Genomic DNA, 20,954 nt, shown 5'->3' on the forward strand with positions numbered 1-20,954 from the left:
CACTTGTAGGATTTGACCTTTAAGTAGGAAGTAATATGCAGTGTTAATTATTGCAGAGCCAGCTCTTCTTGCTAATTAATGTTTGAGGATTTTAGAAACTAAAGTGCTTGAGCTTCATGTAGGACTAATTTGACTACTGCTGGGTTACACATGAATTGTACATGTTGTTGTCACTCTGTGTAATGAAAGGAAGACACTGCTGTGGCCAGCCAAAAAAACAAGCAGAGAGCTTTATTTGACTGTTATATCCAGAAATTGTGACTTGTGGGAATATTACATGTTATAGTAATTAAAAATGACCTGGGGAGCAATAGATTGAAGTCTCTACCATAAGTTAAAGTACAGGCATAGACTGCTAATAGGAATTGATTAAAGTATTTATCTTAATTTAGATTTTTTTTGTCACTCTTCGTTATTTTTAATGACTCCCTGAAATTCTGAAGCATTCTACATCTCATTCTCTTACCCCTAAACTTTTCTTTTCAAGCAGCTGAAAATTTTAAATATTAACAGCTCAGCCCCTTTGGGTTAGAATAGAGCTTCAAGGAAAGCTCTTAAATAGCTGGTTTTATTATTTTACTACATGATAAGAACTGGTATGGAGGAGTTACCTTTTAGAACTGTGCCTTGAGTTGTTGTTATTTAAACAGGCTCACTTTTCCTTCAGAAAAAACCAAACTCCCTAATTTTTCAATTTCAGTTGTCTTTCATGGTTGTAGAAAATAACAGCTGGACAAGCAATGTCCTGAAATTGAATTGCCCTTTAAATTTAATATGCTCAGTCTCCCCTTTCAGACAGCCTGCTGTCTAAATGCAGCTCTGGCAGATGCTGCCCTCAGTGCTCACTGAGTATTGCTTGTCTCCTTGGTTTTTGAGTTCTGGCTCCTCCAGGGCTCCTGCTGTTGATCTGGGATCTGCTTGGAACACTGCACCTGCATGCCATCGAAAAGACAGTGCAAGATACGTTTTTAATTATTAAGTGCTGTGGAGGCAAAATATCACCAATACTTGTTTAGGTAGCAGAATTCCTCAGCCCTTTTCTGTGTACCCAGGCATACAGGTGCACCCTGCGTACTTAGTATAGTTCCCTACCAGACCTGACCAGACAGGTGTGGCAAGGGATGTGTGAATCTTGTGAATGTGAATGCCCATGTTTGTGAGCCCTCAGCCTGCCTCCTGTGTTTCAGGTTGTGTTAGCTGCAGGGGTAAAATGGCAAGTGGAAGGCTGCCATTTTTGGCATCTGCTTTTGGGAGCAGCTTTGACCTAGATAAGGTATAGAGGCAGGCTTCCAGGAGAAGTCTTCCTCTCCTATGAGAAACCTCAGTGTTTGGCTTGTTTAACTTGAGGAAAGATTGATCAGAAGGGATCAGGTTGCTACATGGAAATACACTGCAGATTTTTTTCATGTTTTCAAAGATGTAGAGAGAACTGGAAGTACAGTATTGGTAAAAGTTTCTACAAATAAATTTGGGCTGAAAGTGAGGAGATATCTTTCTACTTCCCTTGAGATTGTTCTAGAATCTCACTAGAGCCAAGGTGAGTCATATAATACCAGTTAGTCTTGATACAAGATTGTGATTGTTGTAAGGTGATGTTGTTGCCTACAGGGTTCCATTAGGCAAGCATTTGGACTGTAATCCAGCTGATCTCTGCCTGTGTTTGTTGTTATGTGAACTTCTCTGTGTTCCTCATAATAGCTCACTAAAGAATATTCTCCTTTTTTAACTTTTAATTTGTAACAAAAAAATTCAGCTGAAAGACCAAATTGCATTCATCATCTCTTCCTTGTGCTGGCATCTTTTTTTCCAAGAATCTGATGCCTGTTAATTAAATTGGCATTTCAAGCGTGTGTGTGTGTGTGTGTGTGTGTGTGTGTGTGAATGTACTCAGTTCTCTGTGAATAAGCTCAAGCTGCAGTTCCTATCTTTGCACAGTTTTACGTGACTGTAGACTGTTTCCTTTCTTTAAAATGCATTTAACATTAATTCCTTTTTCTGTTTCTTTCTTTGTACTGTAAGCTTTTTTTGGTAAAGAAGCATTCTTGCCTGAAACCTTCATTGTGCCTAGCACAAGAGAGTCCAAGTTTTGTTTTAATTTGCAAAATATTATTGTATTTCTTATGAGTTAAAAACTAATAAATATTGTTTGCTCTGGTATTTATTTCTTTATTTATTTTTAAGAGTTGTCATGTTTCCTGATATTCTTGTTTTTGTTTCCCATTCGCTTTGAGTATTATTCATTCCTCCTCCATCTTTGTATTCATATTTTTGCAATATTTCCGTCTTACCCATCCTGGCTCTGCCTATGTTTTAAAAAATCAGTTGTGTTTATGCAGCAGAAGCATCAAATATTTGAAATTATGCTGCTGGGAGGTTGTCCAATCTCCTTTTCTGATTTACTGCTAAACGCTGGAAGTTCAAAGGCTTCTTTATGTTTACCCACTTCTATGAAATATCTGGATGAATGAAAGCTGTATATTGAACTGGCTGGCAATTTAGCAATGCAAACAACAACAAAAAGTCTTTTATCTCTTACTGTAGTCCAGAATTCCACCTACAAATGATTTCAAAGTTGGCATGAAACTGGAAGCCCGTGATCCTCGCAACGTTACCTCGGTTTGCATAGCTACGATAATTGGAATCACTGGGGCCAGGCTAAGGTTGCGACTCGATGGAAGTGACAACAAAAATGATTTTTGGAGGCTGGTGGACTCCTCAGATATACAGCCCATCGGGACCTGTGAGAAGAAGGGGGGCATGCTGCAGCCTCCACTTGGTAAGAAACAAAGCTTCTGAACTAATGTCTATGGAGCAGAGCTGGTGTTTTTGTCTTGGCAAATTCAGTGGTACTAACATGTCACCAAAGAATTATTTGACTCTAAAGGAGAGGTAAGTGAACTAATTTCGTGTAAGGATTGTGACTTTTTCCTTCTTTTTTGATCAGGTTAGTCTTTTGAAATAAGAATGAGCAGAATAATTGCTTTTTGGCTTTAGTTACTTAATGAAGTCTCTTAGTATTAAATTGTAGTGCCTGTCAGTTTTTGTAATTCTGAGATACTGTCATGTGCCCATTCTGAAACTGTTCACTGATATACACACCCTACCTTATGAGTGTGTATGGATACAATATTTTATTGCTTGTTGTTGCTGTCCATGTCCCTTTTAGTGGAACTTAATAAGGACTAAATTTTGGGTAAGGCAAAATATCCTTTTTTTCTCTTCAGTAAGGTGGAGTGGCCCAGTAGAAGACACTTGCTATTAAGCCAAGTGTGCAGTGCTCAGCTGGACTGCATAAAGTATGTACAGTTCAGGACAACCTGAATCAAGCACTCCATTTTCTTGGGTGCTCCAAACAAACTGCAATCTGGGAAAGCGAACAACAGTATTACATCAGGAAAGGGGCGCTCCAGGGCTGTAGCAAACTGCGTGTGTTTCTCATTTCTTCAAGCTGACACAAGAGGGGGATGTTTGATCAATTTGTTGTGACTGGTTTGCGAGCACGACAAATGCTCATGAGCAAGGATTCAGATGCCCTACGCTGAGAAATAGTCTGCAGATTTTTTTTTTTTTGCCTTCCATGAGCAGTATGAGCCACAACAGTATGCCTCCCCAAACTGAGAAGTAGTGCTTGAGCTTAGTGAAAACTAATTGAGGAAGTTTATTAAACAGGGAGCTATACAAAAGAATTCCTTGCTACACAATGAATACTCAAAATTAATTTTGACCAACTACTGTGAGTAATATAACTGTGGCATCATTTTTCTCTGCTGTGATTAATCTGTATATTTAGATCTACATTTTTCTACTGTGTTTTGTAGAGCTTACACTTCTGGGTACAGAAATCTTTAAATAAAATGATGTTTCTTATTAGTTTGAAAATAGTTCTGCTTTTCAAAAACAGGAACAATAATGACCAACTTTCATCTTAATTAATCAAAGATTACCTAGTCCTGTCATCGACCTATAACCACCATACCACCAAACCATGTCACTTAGTGTATCAGATACCCTTTTTTTCCACCACCTGCCCTGGGCAGCCTGTGCCACTGCCTCACTGCTCTTTCAGAGAAGAAATTTTTCCAACTTCTTCTGATGGAATTATGGAATCACTGAGGTTGGGAAGGTGGTTCTGCTTTCTCTTACTGACCTGAGGAAACTCTTCTACCGTATCTGTTAATAGATTTCAGATCTTCTGTTAGAAAAGTAAAGTGGAAAGTGTAATTTCATTGCAGTGCAAAACTTGATTAGTTTGGAGACAGGCAAACTGATACAGCGGGAGTTCACTTAAGCAGTGAGTTGCTTCATGTAGATTGTGAGGGTAGATATTTTTGTGCTGTTGTGCTGCTTTAGAGAAACGTAAGATAGTGCAGCTAGAATACCAGTCCACCAAAGGTATTATTTGAGATAGATACAGTCTCAGCTCAAAAAGGCTTTTTTTCTTTTAGTCTCTTTTTCTTGTGAGTGTAGAGGGCTTGAATGAAAACATTTGCATTTCTTGACACTGAAGGGAAAAGATTCTGATTTATTTTTATTTTGTTTTTGAGAAATGACTGTTTAGCCTCTCTGAAGGTTCTTTGTAGAACCTTCTAGAATTAATGCAGTCATACCAACATCAACAAGGGCTGTAAAAGAAAAGAGCTTATCTACTCTTTCAGCTGTATGTAACGTATAGCTTTTCTTCAAGACCGCAGTGCTTTTTTTTTTTTTTTTTTTTTTTTTTTTAGAAATGTGTTTCTAAACTGGCCCTGATGAATTGAGCAACTCTGGATTCTGAGTAATGAAGAAAGTTGAGCCATTAAGAAGAGTAACTTTCTGAGATCAGTAGTTGAAGGGTTGATGCCTTTTCTTTGGATACTGTTTTTTACTCTGTTGGCGCAGGCTACTTTTAGAGCAGCCCCAAACAAGCAGATGTTTCCCTACATCCAGGAATGTAAGTTTACCTGCCCTCAGAACAATTGCAGTTATTCAGAAAAGAATGCAAATGCCATTATTTTTCCCTCCTGTCTTAGATTTTTCTGGAGATAGGCTGAACTCCAGCAATGAAGCGTTCTGGCATACCTAGATAAATTTTTGAAAAAGCCTTCTTGGCAGCTTTACAGCATCCTGTTCCTGGGCAAAGCTGGGAGCTAATTGGGTGTATAATTACCTCCTGTTAGACATTTAAGCAACTGATTTTATTTTATTTTTTCCTGAGTGGTAGAGAACCTTCTGGATACTAATGTTCTATTTCTTTCATAATAACAAGTTAAAATGCTCCCTCCTACCTCATCTTTGCATAGCTTTAATTATGTATGTTACATAAGGTTTTTTAGAAAATGATTAATGTAGGAAAGGGTTCCTGTTTTGTCTTCTGTTTTACATAGGTAATCTTTTATGGTTTTGAGAACTTAATGTTCTCAGCAAATTCTGATAAAGGTAATATTTACTGTGTTTTTACCAGCACAATTTATAGGCCAAGTGAAGTTGATTGAAACTGTTTAGTTTTCATTCCTCTTTCTTTGTGTACGTGTCTTTTCTGTGCTAGCTGGTTAGGAATATTGTATTTCAGTAATCACATGTCTTTAGATTGTGTAAAGACTCTGGTATGAAACCAAGAATGATAATCAGCTCAGTAGTCTTCAAATTATGACACCATTTCTCAGTTGTGAGCTTTTTATTAATTTAGGTGTTGTGTAGGTAGTTCCAGTGCATAAACTTTTATTCGGCTAAAGATAGCTGAAAGCTGTAATTTGAAGAGCAATTACAAAATATAATCCACGTAATTCAATTTTAGATTACTTAATGATTTAACTGATCAAGAATTGTGAATACATTCCACCTTTCTAGTGGCATTCTTCCAAGAGGCTCTTCATGGTTCAGTTGTGAGGGAGCTCATCAGTTCCTGGCAGATTCTGGTAGTAACTGCTTTATGGAGAGATTTCCAATTCTCTCTATGTCTATTTGCCTGTAAAACTGTGCCCAGCATGTAACTGTAAAAGATGGAGTAAAACAGTGTAAAGGGGATATTTTTGGTTTTACTTTATGCTTTTTTTTTTTTTTTTTTTTTAACTGGAAAGTAGTTGATTCTGAAGGAAGATTATCTGGAATGAGAATATTTTCAGCCAAACATCTGTTCTGCTTGTATCAAGTAGTTCAGCTGAACAAATCTGATTACTGTTTGTACTTTTTATTCACTTGTTTAATGAAGGATGCTAGAGTAGAAACATCTAGTTTGCATTTTTCAATAAGATACACACATCTATTACAGCCATTACATGTTTCTGCTTCACTATTATATGTTCTTTGTTAAGAATATTTATTTATTTTTATGGTTGGGGGAGAAGAAACCAATTGGTCATCATCTTTTCTGATCTGATGAAAGATTTAAAACAGCCTTGAAAATAAGAGTCTCTCTTCAGTAAATGAAGGAATCTGGAGCTGAGGAAGTCATTTGAGAATGAGAAGTGGCCTTGTAAAGTAAGCTGAGTTATTTCTGATTTCATTCTGCTTGGGAAGTTCCACTGAGGCAGGGACTGTGGGATGACCTGGTCATCTCCTGTGCTAGAAATCATATGTTGGACAGTCTTAAAAATGTTTATCTATCAAATCACAAACTAACAGTGACTGATTCTGTAAGCAAACCACTCAAAATGGGCATGCAGTGCGCAGATTTCTGTACCAACAGCTCCTCTATTTGGGCCTTCTTGGTTACTTCTGTTTTGTCTCTCCAAGTCCAAAATAGAGGGAGTCAGGCAGTAGTAAAGCCAATTTTACATCTTTTTCCTCCCATATTTTACAAACTGAATGTAGGGATGTTATACACAAGTAATTTATTTGTTACTTAGGATTCCAGATGAATGCATCTTCTTGGCCAATGTTTCTCTTAAGAACTCTGAATGGAGCTGAAATGGCGCCTGCGGCGTTCTTTAAGAAGGTAAGGAGAAAAGGTCTGCTAGTATACGTGCTTATATCCATTGATCTCTGGTTGCATTTTTTAGTGAAAATGCCCAGATATTGCCTATTGGCTGCAGCACAAGAAGGCAACTGTTATTTAAAACTGCTCTGAAATGGATTGGCAAGGTACAAAACTAGAGAAGAAGTGGTCTGCTTCCAGTCCATTGGATGGGTATCTCCTTTTCTGAGTTGAGACTTTTAAAGTTTGCTGTGTTATTTAGTAAAATGTTAGCATGCTTTTTGTGTCATGGATTGAAGACATGATGCCTTGTCTCACATTTCTTAAAAGCATCGTACTCGTGTTGTGATTATGCACAAGAGTAAATTGTTTTTTTCTTAGAAAAGGAATCATTGGAATAAAATAGTGCTTGGAAACATTTTGTTAAATGTTTTAATTGGGTGCATTACTCATCATTTGAAATCTAATGAGAAAGTTGTTGACAGTAGAAAAAGCTGTTCTGCCTGTTTTTTTTTTTAAAACTATTAAGTAAACTGCACTGAAACACGAAAAAGTACGTATAGAACAATAGTAATATTAAAATGACATCTTCATTTTTTTTTGTTATGGTGCTGCCAAAGAGAATGGCTTCATTTCTGATACTGGGAATGACATATAAATGTATGTCAGTAAGAGAGAGTTCATTTCCTGACCTGCCATGTTACTTACATGATTAACTTTATGTAGTTTTCTGAGGTGTGTTGAACCAAACTTCCCTGTGGTAGCCTATCAGCATGACTGAGATGATTGTTTTTTGGAGGCTGAGGTTCCTAAGGTTGAGGTTGTAATGCAGGCTCCCTTGTGTCACCACCTCTGCACTGTAGGTACATTTTTGCTTGTTATTTTTCTTGTTGACTTGATTTTTGTTTCTCTTTTGTCCACTTGGAATTGGTTTGAGTCAGGCTTGGTTAATAGAGGCCTATAAATAATGTCCAATGCTAATGAATTTTTCATGGACTAATTGAGAGATGAAGCTTTTACCAGACATTTATCAGCCCCAGAAATATCCATTCCCTGCAAATCTTCTCTTCTTTATTAGCATGTGATAATTTCACGTTAGTGCCTTTGCTGTCCTGCTGCCCAGGCATAATGTATTGGGTGCAACCTATTGCTTATGTAAATACTTTCGGCACAGCCTTGCTGTCATCGGGAATTTTGCTAATTATCCCAACTGTGTTTGTGGGAACAGAATCTAGATTTTTATGAAGCACGAGAGGAAAAGCAAATGTGACACACCAGTGAGTTTCTTTGAATATCCGCTGTAACTTTTTGATAGTACTCAGAAATAAGAATGTTGAAGAAAAAATAGAGGTTTTCTGACTTCTGTTTTTAAGGGATCATACGAACACAAATATTCCACCAATCTTACTTTTGTAGGAACCACCCAAACCTGCCACAAACTGCTTTAAAGTTGGAATGAAGCTTGAAGCCATAGACAGAAAGAACCCATACTTGATTTGCCCAGCAACCATTGGAGATGTTAAAGGAGATGAAGTTTTTGTTACTTTTGATGGCTGGAGAGGAGCATTTGACTATTGGTGCAGATGTGATTCTCGTGATATTTTCCCAGTTGGATGGTGTAGCTTGACAGGAGATGCATTACAACCACCAGGGAACAATGGTAAGATGGTTAATAATATTGCTTAATTGTTTTTCCCTCAATTACAGCAGAATTTTAAAAACCAGCTGGCTGTATGCAGATAAGAACGGAGATTTGATTTGTGAGTAACTGAGCAGGGCGAAATATTGTTAAATTTTCTTTATGCAGTTTAAAGCAAATAGGATAGTTTCTGGGAAGCAAGTTTCTGTGTTTGTAGCAACTCTGGAAATATTTTAGTTAGTATTTTACTGTGAGAAGGGCTTCTGGTAATCTTGTTTGGGTTTTTTTTGTGCGCTTGTGAAGAATGTTGGACTTAAGCTAGGTTTGCTGTTGGTTTTACAATAGTTAAATGATCATTTTTAATGACAACAATATATCCTCTTCAGCAGCACTTTGTATTAAGCTAACTGCTAAGACTGTTGGTTTAAACTGTGTTTTTAGAAGGTTTTTGCTTCATACTCTCGAGTTCTGCCTTGAAGCTGCCTGTTCTGAATGTATCATCCTCGTTTTTTAATTTATGGTTATGAATATGTTTGGTAATAGAGACCATTTAAATTGTGGCAACCTTGCTTTGTAATATTCAGCCACCTACCCTGGAAAAATGGGAGATTAAACAAAGAGGAATATCCTGAAGGTAATTCCTCTTCTACTCTTGTCTTTCTGTAATGCAAGATTTTTCTGTCAAACTGTTTGGGCTCTGCTACCTTTTCTCTCTTCACATTTGACAGAAATTAAGATTTTTATAGAGAGGGCCATATTTTAGTTCAGTGCTTCAATATGGTTCATCAGAATAAGTTGTTCTAATAGCAAACATTTTCACAGCTGGTGTTAGGTAAGGAACAAGCAGACTGGTTCCAGCTCCCACTGAAGTACAAAAGGAATAGAAGCAACAAGACAAGAAATCAGTCATTTCCTCCTACTTTTTCCTCTGTTATTTTTCTCAATCCTTTGCCAATGGGTCAAGAGCGTATGGAATATCTAGGTGATAAAGAGTTCCTTTCTTAGCTGCTTGTTTCCTCTGAGACCTTGCCCTCACCTGCCTGTCCGTAATTGCTGTCTGCAGTCATGGCCAATAGGTCACAGTAACTGTAATTTAGTTTAGCCCACGCTCCAGATTTCAGCCAGGGAGCAATGATGTGTGTAGCAGTGCTGGCAGATCAAAGATGTGCAGGTACAGATCTGTGGTGAGGAGGGAGGGGGAAGTGAGGAGGAAGACAGTATACATTTGATCAAAATAGTGCAGGGTCCCAAAGTGATTACAGCCTCAATGTATCTCTGTTCCCAGTCTGCAAAGTGCATGCCTCAGCTTCTTCAGAAGGCTGGCTTTGTCTTGAGGAGTCATGAATAAAGTCTGTTTTTATGATAAGTTAGTTTGTGTCAACTGAGGAGAAATAAAAGGGATATATACAAAAAGGGATGCACAAAAGGGATTGTGTAAATAGGTGATGTACTTTTTTTTAAGATACTTTTTTGTGACCATTTAAATTGCTGACTCCAATTGCATCTTCTGAAAAGAAGCATTATGAAATTGTTTAGTCTACTCCAGTTTCAGTGCTGAAAAATGAACAGTGTTTTGAGACAATATGTACAGCACTTCTCTTGCCTGATTAGTGTTTGATAGACATCAAAGAATAGTGTAATAATAAGTTTGATTAAATATTCCAATCGTTCAGATACTAATGTGAACACAATTCTTGAGTATGCTGGAATTTGGTGAAAGGTGAAGGACCTACCCAAGGAACTCTGGATTCTGTTGCTTTTTTTATGAAGAACAGTAATGCTTTAGGCACTGATAAAACCCAAGGTGAGGTTGTTGCAGATGTTTAGTTAAAACTGTAGAATTTTGGAGACATGGTAGAAATGTGTGGCAGGGAGGTGAAGGCTAGGAATTTGGTTATTTGCAGTCTTAAAAGTGTGTCCAAGGCTGCAGTTGTGTTCCTTTTTTTCCCTGTTTGGAGCAGGAAGTTTGTTCTTTAAATTTTAAATTTTGCTGCATGAGAGCGTTATCTGCGTTTGTCGAATTAGCATAGCTAGGTGTAATATTTTTTGCTCTCTGGTTGTTTTTCAGAGTTATTTGATTGCTTTTGAGCCATTAAAGAACTGTAATAATAGTCCTTTATTAAAATGTAAATAGTAGCTTCAAGGAGATTGTAATCAGGTCATTTCAATTCAGAAATACGATGAAGTTGTCAGGATTCTTCATTAAGTCATATTAACATTGACTACTTCTGTTAAGGAAGAAAGCGTGGCAGATAATATATTGTAGGAATTCACTTGAAATGTTACAGTATCATTCTGGCCCTGACTTTTTTCCTGCTGATTGTTTTAGTGTTTCTGTGTTCAATTACCACAAAACAAAGTGAAAATAATTGACTGAATGTGGCTTAGATTTCAGAATGGATATAATGGAAAGTATTTTTGTTTATTTTATAACTGTTTTTCTTTTTTTTTTTTCCCTAGGAGGCATGTAAACATGATAGATCACAAAAAGAACTGAAAACAAAACAAATTTTAATTATCAAGCAAAAGCAATATTCTGTAATCTGAGTATGAAGGTGATAAGTTAAGCTTTAAGTTTCATCCGTATGTATGACAACAGCTTCCTGCCATGAGTCTTATATTTTTAATGTCTGAGAGAGAAAGTGCAGTAATGGAGATGATCTGAAAATTAGGGAGCATTTTAATGCAGTTAACTCTCTTAGCCACTTAGGATGCTCTGAGAGAATGTAGGACTTCTGTCATGGGTGGTTTTTAGGAACAGTTTTAACACAGACTTCTTAGGTATGAATTAATTTATTTAAAACTAGATATGTGGTATATTTATTCTTTTTAGCATTTTATTCTACTAATTTTCATTGGTATAGAAAAATAATCTTAGGAGCCTAGACACAATTAATAGAAGATAAAATGGGGAAGATAAGTAAGAAGTTGTTCTGGATAACTCTTTGCGACATTCAGTCCGTAATCTTCTTGTTGATGTTTTGTCTTTGTCCTTTTCATCAAATGTGATGGAGGAGATGTAGCTTGATGTCAATGTATGTGCATAGTGGTATGAAATGTAGTTGTTTAGTATTTCTACTAGTAGAAGCTGTACATAGCTAGTATTGTAGTTGGCTATCTAGATCAGTAGTAATTTATCTAATATGTGGTTTGACAGCATTGCTTGATGTCAAGTTGACCTGCTGGCCCAAGGTTAATATTTTAAGGATGCAGCAACTTGTTTTACTCCATGTTTCTTGGTCAGATAAGTGTTTTTACAATGACCTTTTGCACAGGAACATGAGTGTGAACTGTGGCATGATAGTGTCTGCTGGATGAATGTGAAGGATCTCCTGCTCTGGGAGGCTTTTTCAGTGGTGGCTCAAAGCAGATAGTTGAAGAAAAGTTTAAGCACAAAAGTAGGAGAGAGGTTTTCAGAAGTGTTCTTAGTATCTGGCAGTCTAGAACTCACTAGGACCCATACCCCAGATGATGCCTTTGTGCTGCATACCTCTAGGCAGAGTTTGATCATTTTGTTCAGGTGTGTTTTGGAGCCATCTGAACTTTTAGCATCTACTGCATCCTGTAGAAGGGAGTTTCCTGCAGAGATGACCTTTGCCTTGCTGGTAGTCCGGTAGTTTCACTTTTATGTCTTTTAGTTCTTGTACTGAAACAGCTTCTTGTACTTTTAGTTCTTTTACAGGAAAAGTCAGTAAATACTCATTCCCTAACTTCTATATAGCCGTCATATTGGGGTTTTTTTGTGGTTTTTTTTTTTTTTTTTTTTTTCCTGTGTTCCCCCAAACTGTTTCTACTGCAAACTTATAAAATCCTGTTCTGTTTTCTTATACCTTGCTCTAGGATGAATTTAATTCTTCTGGTCACCTTTGTTGTTCTGTACTGTTTCCATTTCAGCTATGCCATTTTGAGCTTCTAGAACCAGAAGTGTACAGGATGTCTAAGACTTAAAGGCACTGTTTCTGTTTTGTTTTCTGTTCCTTTTACGGTTATTCATGAAGTTGCATTTGGGATTCTGGAGCGCTACTGAGCAATGAATTAATACTGCCATAGAGATAATTATTTTAATTCCAAGATGTTTCTTTTGTAATGCTTTGTAATGCATTTGCAGAAGCTGAATTATTTTTAACTGCTTGAAACTGAATTTCATCTTTTACTTCCACACCTGCTGGGCATCAGCTCAGTTTTGCCAGATCTTTACTCAAAGAACTATTTTACATTTGTTGCCATTTCATGCTTTTCTCTTGCTGTAGATCATATACGGATAAAATGCACAAGTCCAAGTGGGGATCTCATCAGGATTTCTCTAGAAACCATTTGACTTTGGATATGTCCTTTTGTTCCTGATCACTGCTTAATATTTTCCTTTAAATTCTTTAGAAAGAGACATGAGGGCCTCCTCTTCTACCCATTGTTAGTTAAGTTTGTTAGTTAAGAGTCTGTGGTGTGAGATCTTGTCAAATGCAAATCCACAGACTGCATCAACTGACTTTCAATCATCTGATTGCCTACTGATTACTTAATAATAATAATATTCTAATGGATTTACAATGATGTGACTTTACAGAAGCTGTGTTTGCTTCTCCTTTAACACATTGTGTTTATATTTGTGTTCACTACCTCTGTTCCTGTACAGTAGTTTTTAACAACTTGTCCAGTACACACATCAGGAGGATTGGCATCATGTTAGGTACCTTTATGCCTCTGGACCTGAGGCGATTTTGAAGACAAACTTCACAGCACTGTCAGTAGGTTGGACATACCGCTTCTTATCCTTAAACTTCAATGGGCTGTCTGCCCAGCCAGCTCTGCTCTTTGTTTCGTCTCTGATTCCTGACCTCTGCTACTGATACTTTGTGTCATGAGCTTCTTTGAAATCTTGGTGAAGAAGGGTTCTAGTAAAGGAACTGATGTGAGCTTCCTTGGGGTGAACACAAAAGCAAAAAGAACAGCTGATCTTGTTGCTCTAGTGTTACCTTCTGCATTTTTTCTGAAATTTGATCATCCATGTAACTTCTCCTTTTTATATACTTTGAAAAAACTTGCAAAAAATATCTTTTGCATGTTTTTCTACCTACTGTTTTTCTGGGCCAAGCATGTTATGCTTGTATACTTAACTGCTATAGATTGTTATTTATATTCTACTCAGTTGGATAATAAAGAACTATAGAGTTACTATGCCTAAGAAGTAGCTGTTTTTATCTGATGCTTATGATGGACATAGAAGACAGGTGACTGGAGACTGTCTGAGCAGTTTTGGTTTGCTGTTTCTGTATAAATTCATTTTGCTATGTAGTCATTATATATAAATGCCAGTTACTTAGCTAACTTGTCTTCTTATAAGCAAAAACACTTCCATGAAAGAATGAAGAGGAGTATGTGGGCAAAACCATGTGAGAGATAAGCAGGTTCACCTGCGAAGATTGATTTCATTGTAAAGAACTGTGTATTATTTAGATGTGAAATGCATCTGCAGAAAGATCATTTCCCATAGTTTCCTGATCCTCCTCTCTTCTTCCAGTCTTATGAAGTTTGATCTCTGACAGATCGAGATGTTGCAAGGATCTGCTCACTGCATCTTGCAGGAGAGAGTTCAGGTGAACAAGGAAAGATGGTGCTGTAATCAGGGGAAAAAAAAAAAAAACAAGCTTTTATCCTTGCTCTCTGTCTTTCCTCCTCCACACAATGTGCCACCTCATTTCTTTTCTCCCTGTTTTGTGCTTTTATTGTCAGTGAGAGCAATCTTTTTTCCTTATGCTAATCAGGCTATGATTAGTATCTCCTATAGCTGTCTACAGCAATAAGAGAAGGACAGGCCCAAGTGAAGGTAAAGGAATATCTTGTTTGTCTGTTTAATGATTTCTTGGTTTTTGATTTACTTAAATTTCAGACATGATCTCAATAGTTTGTGCAGATTTTTTCCAAGCTAGCTGCCAGAAATACATCTCTCTGCTGATAATGAAATGACGTCAAGATTACTGTGCTGGGTTTTCAGCTGAATTGTACACAATTGTGCAACATCATTGTAAACTTCAGTACTGCTCTACAAAGAAAGCATTGAAATGACTTTGAAGAGAGCTACAGTAAGATCTTTGAAAGGACTGCGTTGTTTAAAGTAGCAAAAAAAATCAGATAAGCACAATAATCCTTAAGTTTCATTATAGATAGAAACATGCTGAATTTGCACAGTCTCATATTGCTGGAGATTTCATTTTACTCTCAGTGCAGCCGACTTCCTTCTCTGAGCAGGACACAGTAGTTAGGCATACAGTAAGCATATATATGCTGTCTTCAGAACTGTGGATAAAGAACTCCTCAGTGCTTCAGGCTAAAATCTGATTTGCCACATTCTCTCGCTTGTTAAGCTTTTTTTTTATTTGGTATTAATGTTTCTTGGCATCATGCAACAGGGCCTGGATGGTGCTGCTACAGGGCAGAAATCACTTACTTAAAAATAAAGGTTTTACCTCTCCCAGAGGTGTGACCTTATTGTAAGACTGGTTTTGTCACCATCTTAACACGCTTATGAGGTAACTGTAATTCTCTTTCAAACTGCAAGTGCTCCAGGCACATATATTTTTTTCCTGTTACATGGAATTTTTTTTAATTTGCTCTTAGAATAGAACAGTTAAGCTGGAAGGAACCTTCAGAGACTAGCACGTCCAACTCCTGACCATCTCAGGGCTAACCAGAAGTTAGAGCATGTTACTGAGGGCTTTGTACGAATACCCCATAAACACTGCCAGGCACAGGGCATCAGCTGCCTCTCTAGGAAGCCTCTTCCAGTGTTTAACCACCCTCATGGTAAATAAAACTTTCCTGATGTCCAGTCCCACCCTTCCATGGCAGCTCTCTGCCATTCTCCTGCTGCTGTCAGTTCCTGGGAGCAGAACCTGGCACCTTCCTCTGCTTCCCTTCATCAGGGCACTGCAGGAAGCACTGAGATGCCTCTCAGCCTTTGATCTCCTCGTGATTAACCTGTGTTGACTATGCCTAATAATGGCTTTTTTCTTTAAATGCCTTTCAGTATCTCCCAGGACAATGTTCTCCATAACTTTTTCAGGTACTGAGGTTAGAATGAGAGGTCTCTAGTTTCCTGAGCCTTTGCTCATGCCTTTTTTGTAGTGGGGGTAATTTTGGCTAGCTTCTAGTCAGCAGGAACCTCCTCAGCATCCCACAACTTTTGGTAGAGTGTTGGAGAGGTCAAGCTATAGTGTCTGCAGAGTCCTTCAGTGCTGTGGGCTGAATCTCAATAGACTGCATGGACTTAGGAACATAGAGCTGGTAACAGCTGTTCCATTACCATTTTGGTGACCACAGACCGAAAGTCACTGCTCCCCAAGCTGAGGCCCTCAAACACTGTGGAACAGGCACCATAAGATCTGTGATTACTATTACATACTAAGATTAAAAGAAGTCATTAAATGCCTCTTATCTTTTCCTTATCCTTAGTTATTTATTAGGTGACCTCCTGCTTCAAGTATCGGTCCTGTGTTTTCCTTTTCCTCCTTCTGTTGTTGACATACTTTAAAAGGACTTCTTTGTTGTCAAACACCACCCTGGTTGCAATCAAATCAAGTGGAGCCTTAGCTTTTCTTGTTTTCTCACTGCAGATGTGAGCTGCAGCAAACTCCCTGTGAAGTCAGATGTTGCTTCCAGAGGTTGTATATATTCTTTCTGCCCAGGTTGCAGGATACCTGTTCATCCAGGCCAGTCTTCCACCCTGCTTACTTGACTTGCGGCACAAATGAAGACCTCACACTGAGAGCTTGTGAATACTAATGGCATCAGTGGTTGGTTGTGTTGTCCAGCTAGTGGATGGGATTGGGTGGATTTTTTCTGAATCTGTGTTAGTATATATTACTTGAATTATGAATATCAGTGCTCTCATTCAGATCCCACCCTGAAACATAACAAATCACAGCTTTGCAATAATTGTGCTCTGCATTTGTTTTGCTTCCCCTGAAGCTTATTGCATGTTGTAGTCTCATTTTGGGCCTACTTTGCATCCTGCTGAGGCTATTTGGGGAACAATAAAGACAGAAACTGTACAGAATCAGTAACAGCAAGGTCAAAAATCTGAATTTGAAAGCTTACACTTGATGTATAGAGATAGGTTTTGTCAGGCTTAACATATCAGTGGATCTGAACAGTCTCCAGATAATTCAAATTTGTACTGCTTTGAAAGTTAATCAAGTGTTAACTTGGTCTCTTCCACCTGAGTTTATCAACAAAATAGAGCTCAGGGTTTTTGTTTGTTTGTTTGTTGTTTGTTTATTTTTTACAAGCCTATTTGTTGTTGCTTTGTTGAATGATGAGACCTAGAAGCTGGCTTTTCATGGTTCTTGCTTTGTGGAGATTAACTGTAGCAATCTTTCTAGGATTCTTTTTTTTTCTTTTTTTTTTTTTTTTTTTTTTTCCTGTTTGCCTCATTTCTGCCAGCATCCATGTGAGTTATAAAAAACGTTTTTTGTTTTGTTTTGTTTTGTTTTTTTTTGAAAGTGGTGTATCTTTGTTTGGTGAGCAGTGGGATTTGGTGGAGCTTACTTTGTACTTTCATAGGTATCCACAAAGATCCCAGATTTGTTCCATAGGTGCTGGCTTCAGTAGTTGTTGAAAACAGGGGAGACCAGGGCTGTGCCTGAGCATGGAGGTGGTGGAGCAAGAGTGCTGAAGTGCTGTTAAGGGAAGTCCGAGGGAAGGAACTTTGCCTCAATTCTATCTCATATTGCTTAGTGTCCTCCATCTCACCTTTCAAGACTGCAGAAGGCAAGGACTGCTCACAGAAGATAGCAAAATAACACTTTTTTTTTTTTCCTTTTAAAAATATTGGCAGAAATATAAATAATGGATAGAAACAGCATGTATTACAGATACTTTTGTGTGACTCTCTGCTTCTTCAACTGAGATGTGAGCATGTACATTTTAGTAATGCTTAGCAGTAAGCTGTTTTGAAAACCTGCTAATCTTTTCCACCTCCTTTCCCAGTTTGTCAAAACTATCACAATAAATATGTAATGTATTAAAGAATGCTAATTTTATAGTTAAAATTCAGGGCTAGAATTCAAGTAGTGTTTCCATTACTTCTGCTGTGGAATTCTCCCATGGATTTACGGTTAGTTGCTAAATCTCTTTGCCTCAATTTTATTAATCTGCAGATGAGAGTGGGCCAGGCTTTTGCATTTTCAGAAGAATGTTCTGCTTCATTCTCAGGGAGGCATGTGAACTACGCTGCATTATGAACAAAATAACTTCTTTTCTTGAAAGAAATGATGATCTAAACCCTGAATTACTGTTTTTACTGTCCTAATAGGCAGCTTCACCTGAGGTAGGAATGCTGTTTTCACATGTGTGGAATAATGGATTCCTACCTTCCTTCATGCAATTTTGCTTCAAATTTCTTATATCGTTTCTTGTAATTGCTGCTCTGTGACACTAACTGAGCAGTAGATTTGAAATGTTAATATTACAAATTGGAAGATTTTTTTTTTTCCTTGGTGTTAGTTAAAGAGGTAGAATGAAACTGTTGCTGTGGATTATTTGAGGGAATTTTAATAATTAGAATTGCATGAGAGCTGTCATCTGTTCCATCCCTTCTCAAGTGCTGGAGCTGTTCAGTAGCTTTAGATTTCACACTTGTCTTACATATCTGGCTTATTCAAGCAAGAGGATGTGGGGTTAACATTATAGAGTCCAATTTTGCAGTCCTGCATGTGCCTTGTGAGGTTTTTTTTTACTTCCACAAGCAGGAATTGGCTCTGGTGTAAAATCTAATCTTTCATATCCACTTCATGGAAGTAAACTTGGTTGACTCCAGTGGATCTACTTGTGCAAATTTGCACTGAATGGTGGTAATGCATCTTAAGGTTGTGGGTTTGGAAGTATTTGGGTTTGCATTTCTCTTAAATAGATAGGATACAAAGTTTATAGGTGCCAGATTCTCACAGGAATTGTTTTGGACAATAGGTTGGTAATGTTTTGAAAGAGCAGTTTCTGAAGGTTTGAAAGTTCTTTGCATACTGCATGAATGTAGCCAACTATAGCCTTTGCTAGCTTGACAAAATAACAAGAACTCTTGTGGCCTTTGAAAACTGTGTTTAGTTGTTAACATTACTATGGTAAAGGATGTTTATGATCTCTGGTCTTTGGTTATTGAGGACACCAGAATGGTTTCTGGATATAAATAAGAGACTTGGGAAAGAATGCCATGCAATGCATCAAACTCTGGAAACTTGAGCAGTTGATATTTTTGTAGAAGAGCAGCATGAAACAAATGCTTTATTTTGTTTGTGCAAATGAGAAGACCATTGTGATGCAAAGCAGTATCCTGAAAAGGCAAATGTGCTTTTTTTCTGTTGTAAATATCCCAGCTAAATAGTGCAGTAATTGCAAGCAGAGCTTGGCACTTTTTCTCTCTATTCTTTTCATTGATATATTTTAACAAGTTCTCATGAGACTATTAAAACATCTTAGTTTTTGGAACATGTGGTCTAGTGGGGATAACTTGGTCTGCAGATGCAGTGAGGTTGGCAACTAGCTTTTACATGTCTTTTCATTTCCCTCTAGATCCTCTGACCCAGCATAACCTTTGGTCTCCCTCTGAAGGCTGGGGTGAAGGAAGCATGAGCAGGTGACTGATGATCACTGTCAATACAGCCTGCAGACAATATGTGAATTGCTTTAGCAGTCTCCCACTGCCCCCCTCCTCTCTTAAATCAACAAATGCAAATAGCTGCCTCCTCATTTGCTGCTATCTCAGGGAGGCTGCCCAGGCAGCATGGGCTTTGTTGTAGTCCTGCGTGCTGAAAAAAGCAGCTTCAGCTTTAGTTAGAAGAAAAAATATCAAATGGGACCTGACCCCCCCCCCAGTGGTTAATGCTGCTAATATTTGGTCCTTTGGCGTATGCAGGTAGGAAGATGCTGTGCTAAGAATACTTGCTATGTGTATTTCAGGAGGGCGGCCTGAAGTGGTTAAACTGTTTGCATTGTTACTCTTTGTGTGTAAATATCCTTCAGGAGGGGAGTAGGGATTACTCAGGATATCAAAACTCATACCTGTTGACATTGTAATTCGTTCTGTATTTAATGTATGCTGTATTTACTATGAAGGAATAGAAACACACTTGCTAGATTTCAGCAGAGGCACAAAGAATTTGCGAACCAACAATTACAAGTTCACAATGGTTTAACACCTAGTTGTGTAGCATGAATAAATAAGAACAGCTGTATTTTGCATTCCTGTAAACATAACACATGCAATATGTAGCACTGTGTGGTACAGCATGTAGTCGATACTGCTCTGCTCTTCCAGAAGTGCTGGTTAATGCAAGTTGTCACTCAGCAATTCAGAGACATGAGAGTAGTGCTTTGCCAGCAGTTGAATAAAATTCTCTTCAGCTTTCAACTATCATTGCCTATGAAAATAAGTTTTGGTATAGGAAAGTGATTACATTCCATGTTGAGAAGGTGGTTCTTCTCAGGTACATAGGGATGTAATGTCTGTATTTAATGTATTAGAATTGGAACCAATCATAGTGAAAAAAAATTCTTCTGAACTGCCATTTAGGAATATTGGATTACTAATCGAATCAGACAAATCACAATGTTTGTGAACGGTCCTACAGCTTTAAAAACGGATGTCAGTAGAGCTTGTGTTTCATAAGAGTCTGCTTGTAGTATGTAATTCATTCTTAATGTTATATTTGCTACTGCAAATACTTCGTAACAGTTAACTTGAATGAAAATTCAGAGCCAAAATAACAGTTGCAAAGCTACGTAGTGAAATGTTCAGGTGACTGTCACTCAAATAGCTACATGTTAAAACTGTTGCTAAATTGCTAAGTATATTCTCCAGATCTCATTTCAGATGTATCTTTGATTATATTTGCTTACCAGAAAGTATCAATTACACTAATATGGTAAAGGAAGAATTACTATAAATTCATGAAAACCCAAGAAATCAACTTTTAGAACCCCCATGTGTTCCAATTTTGGACTGCAGTAGTCCTTTGGATCTGGCACTGGTGACTCACACAAAGCCCTCTTGAACCCTAACTTGTAGTACTTCTGCATCATGTCACATTAAGCTCATGGTAGTTTATAGTTAGTGTGGATCACGGAATTTATCCTGTATCAGCAAGCTGCAAAAAGCAAGTGTTAAAGACAGTATGATTCTGGAAAACCAACTAAGTTTAATGCCAAGACTTCAAATGATTTCATAGATGCTGTATTTTCTCTTCTTCCTTTCCCATGCTTCTCATGACAAGGGTGGTTTATCATCACAAAAATTCCCATTTTCATCCTCTTCTTCCCTCTCCTTTAGCTGCTTCTGCATCTGCCTGTCCATCATCACTCAGTCCAAGAAACAGAATGTAGTTCTTTGTGGACTTGGTCATTGCTTTGTGTTGGCCACAAGGAGTGTGGTGT

The 20,954-nt window shown here is 37.7% G+C and overlaps 1 protein-coding gene across 4 annotated transcripts in view; it reads left to right on the forward strand.

The window, feature by feature from the left end:
- The window catches only part of SCML2 (Scm polycomb group protein like 2), a 94,582-nt gene that overhangs the window by 49,674 nt on the left and 23,954 nt on the right, over positions 1-20,954 (forward strand). For all 4 annotated transcript variants that reach the window (XM_042811028.1, XM_042811027.1, XM_042811029.1 and 1 more), the window contains 3 exons: positions 2,542-2,776; positions 6,825-6,913; positions 8,309-8,552. In XM_042811028.1, coding sequence (XP_042666962.1) covers positions 2,542-2,776; positions 6,825-6,913; positions 8,309-8,552 — 568 coding nt within the window. The remainder of the gene's footprint in view (positions 1-2,541; positions 2,777-6,824; positions 6,914-8,308; positions 8,553-20,954) is intronic.

The sequence above is a fragment of the Centrocercus urophasianus genome, unplaced genomic scaffold, assembly GCF_019232065.1.
Source record: "Centrocercus urophasianus isolate 14NV4802_14NV808 unplaced genomic scaffold, USGS_Curo_1.0 seq_12, whole genome shotgun sequence".
Taxonomy (NCBI): domain Eukaryota; kingdom Metazoa; phylum Chordata; class Aves; order Galliformes; family Phasianidae; genus Centrocercus; species Centrocercus urophasianus.